This window comes from Elephantulus edwardii, unplaced genomic scaffold (genome assembly GCF_000299155.1).
Source record: "Elephantulus edwardii isolate Elephantulus edwardi_28Jun2011 unplaced genomic scaffold, EleEdw1.0 scaffold00066, whole genome shotgun sequence".
Taxonomy (NCBI): domain Eukaryota; kingdom Metazoa; phylum Chordata; class Mammalia; order Macroscelidea; family Macroscelididae; genus Elephantulus; species Elephantulus edwardii.
The window spans coordinates 5,824,302-5,832,159 of record NW_006399816.1 but is presented as its reverse complement, the minus strand read 5'-3'; the positions used below and the strand labels follow the sequence as shown (position 1 = coordinate 5,832,159).

At 49.5% G+C, this 7,858-nt stretch overlaps 1 protein-coding gene across 1 annotated transcript; it reads left to right on the top strand.

Moving 5' to 3' along the window:
• The first annotated feature begins 1,288 nt into the window (after positions 1–1,288).
• ODF3L1 (outer dense fiber of sperm tails 3-like 1) lies at positions 1,289–7,435 on the top strand. Its single transcript, XM_006888374.1, has 4 exons — positions 1,289–1,409; positions 5,404–5,514; positions 6,289–6,402; positions 6,954–7,435. The coding sequence occupies exons 1-4, from the start codon at positions 1,289–1,291 to the stop codon at positions 7,433–7,435; spliced, it is 828 nt and encodes a 275-aa protein (XP_006888436.1).
• Positions 7,436–7,858: the final 423 nt, after the last annotated feature.

Sequence of the window (7,858 nt, the reverse complement as noted above, 5' to 3'; positions counted from 1 at the left end):
TTAGTCCCCAAAAAGGCTTCTGGGGAGCCCTCCACACCTGATTACTCTACTACTCCATGTCTGCCCCCATTGCACCTGCTGGTTGGAACGAGCTGAGAGAATGACCAGGTTGTCATTCGGCCAGAGGCAATGGAGGCTGCCTGGGGTTGAACTGGCCTTTGTGTCCTGGGTTTATCTGTGCTACTGAGGCCATGGAAGACAGGTTCTGGGCCTTTCTGCTCTCCAGTTTCCCTCTTTACAGTCAACGAAGGAAAAACCTCTTATCTGACTGAGACCAGGTCATCAGTTGGTTATGAACTCTGTGTGTGTGTGTGTAGTCTCCAGGTCCTTATAGTTTTTAGGAACTTATAGGGTGATTAGGTCTCAATTCCCTCAGTTTTGAGGGTCATTTATCAATCAAGGGTTAGGCACCTTTCCTATTCCTCATGGTTTCCTATCATACTCCCCACTGGCCCCTCTCCAGAGGGTGGTCTTGGCACTACATTTAGAAAGTGGCATCTTGTGCCTCAATATCACCTCTCTGTATCTCTCCTTGATTTGCTTTCCAGTTCTGAAATGCCACCAGAAGGCAAGTCTGTGTTCCTTGAGTTAGACCAGGATCTAAGCCTGGGAAGGTGCGATCAGACGTTCACACTATAGTGTGAAATAGTTGGTTCATTCTTTCTATCTAGTGAAATACTGACTTTGAGAGAAGAGAAGGCATATTGAGAACTTGGAATGAAGGATGGGAGAGGGAGAGAAAGTTACAGAGTCTCCAGGGTGCTGTTCAGGCTTCCCCTATGACCCACCCACATCTCCTCCTCTTTACTCAACCTGAGAGTACCCGAGTACTCTTCTGGGGAAGAGTTTCAGCTTTGTTTGTGGTAGTTCTGTTCATCCCTCCACTCCCTGTCCCTGGGCCCTCAGGCTGTTCAGCCCAGTTATGGGTGTAGGTGGAGAGTTCAGGTTGAGTCTTGGTTCGATACTGAGCTCCGAGCATAGACTTTCCACGGCACAGCGCAGATGTCCCGGCAACCAGGAGAAATAAACATTCCAGAGTTCACAGTCCAAGTTCTGGAGTGATGTCACTCCCAGCTCCAGCCTGCTGAGCCTGGAGGCTGGCTGCACCCCAAACAGCTTCTGCCGCTCCGGCGGGAAGACCTGCTTCTCTCCTGGCCCCTACACAAGCCCTAGTGTGGGACAGTGTGGTCAGAGGGGCCTTTGCACAGATCCCACAGAAGCCCAGCTCTTTCCCTGCTACTAGAATCTCATAGTAACTGCTATTGCCTCCCCACCCCACACCCCAGCCATGAAGCCACCCCACAGGCCCAGGAACTCTTCGTCCTCCAGGCAGCCACCTGAGAAGAAGGCACCATCGTCCTCAGGGCAGGAGGTAAAGCAGCCTCCTGTCATCATGGCCATGCTCAAAGGTGAGAGTGGTCCCCTCCCGGAGCTTAGCGCCCTTCCCTTCCTGCAGGACTGCCAAGGGCATTAGCCTGCCAGTCCTGCCTCCTGAAAAGGCCTTTCAGATTCTCCTCAAAGTTGTCAGAAGACTTGCAGCTTCAAGCTGAACCTCTTGGCTACTAGAGGCTGCCAGGATTATTTTAGGGAGGTGGCAGAGTAGGAGTTGGGGCAGGCAGGAACTAGTTGGGAAAACGTCAGGGCCTTCACTGGAGCCTTTAGCCTGGCTTTAACTTTCTTCATGGCTCTTGACTCTTATTTTCAGCAGAGAGCAGGCAAACAAATTCATGTTATGTTGTAATGCCTGATAATTGCTCTTAGAGAAGAGATAGGGTAGAGTAGAGAGATTCAGTGCTTAGGCTCTGCTGACTATCATAGAATTTCCACATTACCAGCTTGTGTGGTTTCTAAGCCTCAAAGTTCTTATCTGCAAGATAGCATCTATCTTCAAGGGTAGTTTAGATTCTTAAACAAAATAATCTATATAAAATGTGCATAGCAGATCACATGATTGTCTGATTAGAAATGGCCAGTACCAGTCCATCTCAGCTCTCTAGTGCTTCAGATATCTATCTTTATGAGTCGTATGTCATTTTTATAACTTTCAATTTTCCTAGATTCATACTTGGTAACTTGGTACATGTTCCAGTTATTAAAGGATGTTTGCAGCTCTTTCCCCTCAGTTTGAGTCTTGCCACATCAGCAAATGAAGGTTCATCATTGGGCAAAAGTTTTCTTCCATCCGTGTCATTACCATAGACTCTACTTTAAGGAGCTAGCTCTTCCCTGGTCACATTGAGTGCCTTCCGGCCCAAGAGGCCCATCTTCTAGTATTATATCCCGCAATGTTCTTCCATTAATTACCCTTCGAGTTTTCAAAGGCTTGCTATTTTAGAAGTGAATGGCCAGTTGGGTTTCTAAATCTGTCTTAGTCTGGAAACTGCTGAAACATGTTTGCCATGTTTGAGCCTCTTGCTACTTGAAATACTGGTGGCGTAGCTTCCAACATCACAGCAACATGCAAATTGACAGATGAGTGGTGGATCAATAAGTATCATGATAGATGGAGAAAAGACTGAAGTTGTCATTGATTCCATTTTACTTGGATCCACAGTCAACATCCTTGGTACCAGCCATCAAGCAATAAAAAACATGTTACATTGGGGAAACTGGCTATCAAGAACCTCTTAAAAATTCTAAAAAGAAAGGATGTCAGTTTAAAGAGTAAGGTGTGCCTGATTCAAGCCATGGTCTTTTCAATTGCTTCCTATGAAATTGAAAGCTGGACAATGAATAAGGCTAACAGAAGCACTGATGTCTCTGACTTGTGGTATTGAGGAAGAGTATTGAGTATTCCATGGATTGCCAAAAAAACAACAAGCAAATCTATCTTGAAGGAAGTGCAATCAGAATGCTTCTTAGAGGCAAAGATGGTAAAACTTTGTCTCACTTACTCTGGGCATATTTTCAGGAGGACCCAGTCCTTGGAGAGAGCCATCATGCTGGGAAAGGTAAAGCGTCAGTAAAAAAGACGCAGACCCTCAAGGGGATGGATTGACAGTGACTACCACAGGGGGCTTGACCATAACAGAAAGTGTGAGGCGAGTGCAGAAGGGAGTAAGGCTCAGATCTGTTGTTCAGAGGACAGCTGTGTGTCATAGGTGACTCAATGGCCCCCAACAGTAACAACGCTGGATGCAGAGTGAAGTCAGCTCATTGCTGTTAGATAGAAAACAAGAGTTTGAGGGCGGGAGAGAGAGAGAAAGAAAGAAAGAAACTGGTCCTAAGAAATGAACAGGCCTTTATTGTGTGGTCTGAGAGGGACACCAAGTGACCGGTCTGAGAGGAACGCCAAGTGACCCAGCCACACAGCATGAGGAGAGGATCAAAATGGCTCATACTAAGGAAGATGGTATTTCTTGGAATTGGGGGTGTTAATGAAGTTGTTGTTGTTGTTGTTGTTAAGTGTCCTCGAGTAGCAGGAGACTCATAGCGACTAGCAGGCGACTCATAGCGACCTTATAAAGGAGAGTCCTCGACGCTTGTGTGTCTTTCTTCCTCTCTCCAGGTTCATAGGGTTTCTGGAGGCAAGCTATTATGGAAGTGGATGCCACTCCTCCTCCCAAGCTTGTTTTCAACGGGGAGCTCCACCCCACTCTCTGTCCGCATTGGGTAGCCAACCATTAATGCCATTTGACACATAAGTGTCACAGTGCTCAGCCTCATAGCAACCACAATTTACCGCTGTATGGCAATTTGTACACCAGGGCTATATGACCTAGAGTCAATTAAATTAGGTGTGGGCTATTTTGATCAGTCTCACAGCCTTCTCAGGATCTATTGTCTGGTCTTTGATATGACCAGCTTAGATGTTATGAGGTTTCTCAGGAAGTGACCAGTTCTGGGGGTTGGAACTGTTACCTTTATTAGGGAGCTGTGGTGGCCTGTTGTTGTTGCTTGCTTTTGGGTAGAGCACGACTCATAGCGACCCTATGAACAAAAGGTCTGAAGCCCCTCTACCACTATCGACATTTATCAAAGTTCATAGAGTTTCTGGAGGCATGTTGTTTAGGAATTGGATGCCACTCCTGCAGAGGTAAGAAATTGTGTTGTCAACCCAAAGGCACGTTTGAATCTACCAGCTGCTCTGTGGGAGAAAGATGAGCTGTTTACTCCTGTGAAATTAACTGTGTCTGAAAATCACTGGGAGGATAAGCTATGATACCCAACAACAACAACAACACCTTTATTGGAGAGCATGCTCATGAACTAGAGGGTAGAGTTGCTGCCAATACAAAGGCAAATTGTCTGAATCCATCAGTAGCTCCATGGGGAAAAGAGTTATCTCCTCCTGTGTGATTTATAGGCTCTGAAAACCTGCTGGAGGGTCAGCAATGAGTAAGTTCTGACTTGATGGCACTTAACAAAAACCTTGGAATTTCTTGGTGGTAGAACAGTTAAGGAAGAGGCTTAATTGACAGGTTGGTGATCTGCGTCTACCCGGAGGCCTCTAAAGGAAGACCTGCTTGGGAAATGTCACAGCCGAACAACATAAATACATACCTTGCTGGAGAGACTGAACTTCTACTTTGCAACACAGAGGGTTGCCATGAATTGTAATCCACCCGATGGGGCTTATTAAAGAGGGATCCAGGGAGTTCTTACGGCTTAGTGGTAAGTAACTATGTTGCAATCCCAAAGGAACACAATTTGAATTCACCGGCTGCTTCATGGGAGAATGAGTGATCTCCTCCCATGCAATTGGCTGCCTCTAAGAACCCCCTGGATGGTTGACAACTGGCCAATTAGGACTCGACAGCACACAATAACAACAACAATCGGATAGTGGTGATTCAGTGGTGAAATTCTTGTTCTCTGTGTCAGAGGTCTGGGTTTGCATCTCAGATATAGCCCCTATCTGACTTGTGGAATGAGTTTCAGCAGAGCTTCTAGACTAGGGAAGATTAGGAAGAAAGGTTTGGCATCTCATTTAACAGCAACCAATGAAAGCCTTAGGTCATAATGGGCTGAATTCCAATCAGTTGTGGGCTGGTGAAGGAGGGCTGCATCTGTTCTGCTCTACACAGGGTATCTGTGAGTCAGGGGCTGACTGTATGTCAGCTAACAACCATAACTTTACCTCTGTGCCTTGCCTGCCCAAGGGAAATCCCATTTTAGCTGTGAACAGTCTCCCCTTAAAAGAAGCAGCTCCATGGTGAGGTTTACGATAGCAAAACATTTGCAGGAAGAGAACTCATGGCTGTGGAATCAGAGCTGACTCTTTGGCTGAGCCTTCATTGGGTTCCTGAGCTGTAAATTGCACAGGCAGAGATGCCCCTCTTTCTTGAGGGGAGATACTGAGGGAGAAAACCCCCCAGTATTCTCAGGGTGTGCAGTGCCTGGGGCTTGCCCTGCTTCCGCTTCTGCAGCTGCAGTCTGACGGCTGTGCTGTCTGCCCGTTAGGTCCTGGGCCTGCCAAGTACTGCCGGCCATCCTGCACTGGCTACCTCAACCACGACATCTCCATGTTCCAGGAGCCAGCCTACACCCTGCACCCCCGGCCCGCGGAGAAGCGTGAGTGGTGATCCTTCTACCTCTCTTTAGAGGTGGGGGACAGTGAGGGTGACAGTGGACAGTGAGAGGCATGAAGTCTTTCTAACTACAGGTTCTAGGAACTAGGTGGTCCCAGGATTCAGAAGGAAGCCAACAGAGATGCCCAAGTGACCTCTGAGGGCATCTCTGTAGACTCCCCCAGTGGACCTCTCCAGGGACCTTGGAAAGGTTCTTTGCCTTCTTCAGCTTGGTCTCTGTGTTTGACTGGGCAGAACAGTGGCTGGGCAGACCTAGCTGCAAGTTTTAGGGAGGAGTGGGCACTTCAAGTGCCCAGAAACTCAGGGGTGGAGTGGGAGGTAGGACCTGCTGGCCAAGGTCAGGATTAGGAGAGGCTGGACAGAGCTCTGGAGCTGTGGTTTTAGATTCCTGTGATAGCAAGGCCCCTCTGGGAGGACACACCCTTCTCAGCAGAGCAACCCACTGGCCAGGGCTGGACCCCTTCCTAATCCTAATCTGTAGTAGCTATTATTACCCCTTGGCACCGGTCCCTACTGGGGTGGGTGGCAACTGAGCTATAGTGCAGCTGTTGTTCTATGTGTCTTCTGAGCTAGAGCTTCAGAATGACTGGCTATGTGTTAATAGTCCCATTTTACAGATGGGGAAACCAGGAATTCTAGAAACTCCCAAGAGCCATTTCTCCTCTTTTAGGGGGACAGGGGTCTATCATGAAGGCAGGATAGGCTCACACCAGGGCGGCCTCAGGGCTGACCAGCCCTCGTCTTGGCTTCCCCGCAGGGACTACCAGTGTGTCCAACCCCAAGTTTTGTTATTTATTGGATCCTAAAGTGACCAGGTTTGGAATGTCTGGTGACCCAAAGTTCACCATGGAGGAGCGCATAGCCAACCTGCGTAAGATGGGGTGCGGCTGGGGAGGGAGGTGGAGGCAGGGGAGTTGGAGTTCACCCCTCAAGACTTGAGGGAGGAACAAAGGGCCATGACCCCCTCTCTGGGTCTGTGGATGCTGGCATCTCCTTGCAGTGTCCCATTAGGATACTAATGTCCAGTACAGGCACCACCATATCTGCCCCATAGTTTTTAGCCAGTGCTGTTGCACTCTGTCTTAGAGGGTCCTTATAGGTTGAGTGGACTGCACAGTAAAGGGCTTGGGTTGTTCTGTATGGCAGTGTTGTTACAATGAAACTGCCATGGGGCTCATGACAGGTAGGGACATAGTGAGGCTAACAGCTCAGGGGCAGCAATCTCTCAGGTACCGTCTCAGGATGCTGGAGCCTAGGGGTGGTGCTATGATGGCACAGTTCATACATATGACAACAGTGTCATAGTCCTTCCCATGGCCCGGTGAGGGAGTTGAAGCCAAAACCCCCACAGACAAACCAGCACCCCAGCTCCTGGGCCCATTAGGCCTCTGCCCTGAGACCCCCCTCCTTTGACTCTTCCAGGCCTGAGCCCCACCTTAGCCCCTGGCCATTACTCTCCTGAGAAGGTCCCCCCTCCGGGGGAACGCAGGGCTCCTCAGTACACCTTCAGCGACCGGTACCCATACAGAGTGATGGACCCCAATCCAGCCCCCAACCAATACGAGCTGCCCCTTGTCCTGGGGCCCAAGACCCCCACCAGGCGAGCTGCCCCCTGCTATAGTCTGGCCTCCCAGGACAAGAACTGGTTCTACAAGGAGAATGTGGCGGGTGGCCCAGGTCCAGCCACTCACACCCGGCCTGAGCCTTCAGTCTATCAGCACCGCAGCCCCGCCTACAGCATGGCCAGGCGCTTCACCTACCCTGTGGACCACACATTGCGACCCAGCCCCGGGTCCCATGATGTCCAGCAGGTCACTGTGCACAAGCCCCACATACCTGCTTTCACCATGGGCATCAAACACTCGCCCTATCTGTGCCCACTGGTGGTTCACATTCGCGACTGAGCCCCTGGGTGCACTTGGCTGCCCCACTCCTCCTCATTCTACAGAATTTATTTTTCTATTCCTAGAAGAGCGACTCAGCCTGCTGACTGTCCAGCAGTGCATTTATTTATAAATCCTTTTGTTCTTCCAATACTTGTGACTGTTTCCTTTGGGCCCTGCTCTGGGAGAGGGGCTGGGATATATCGTGGAGGCCAGTGGGCTCAAGGAGGCTTCATCCGGGTGGAGGGGAGGCAGTAACATACCTTCTCAGGGACCCTAGGCAGGGACTTTGGAAAGCTGAGTTCTAGTCCAACCCAAATCATTAACCTGCTGTGTGACCTTGGGTATCTCCTGTCCCTCTCTGAACCTCAGGATGGCTCTGTAGATGTTGAGTGAGGTGGCTTGGAGGATGCCCACGTTACTCTCTGGCTCCGGGGCTTTGTG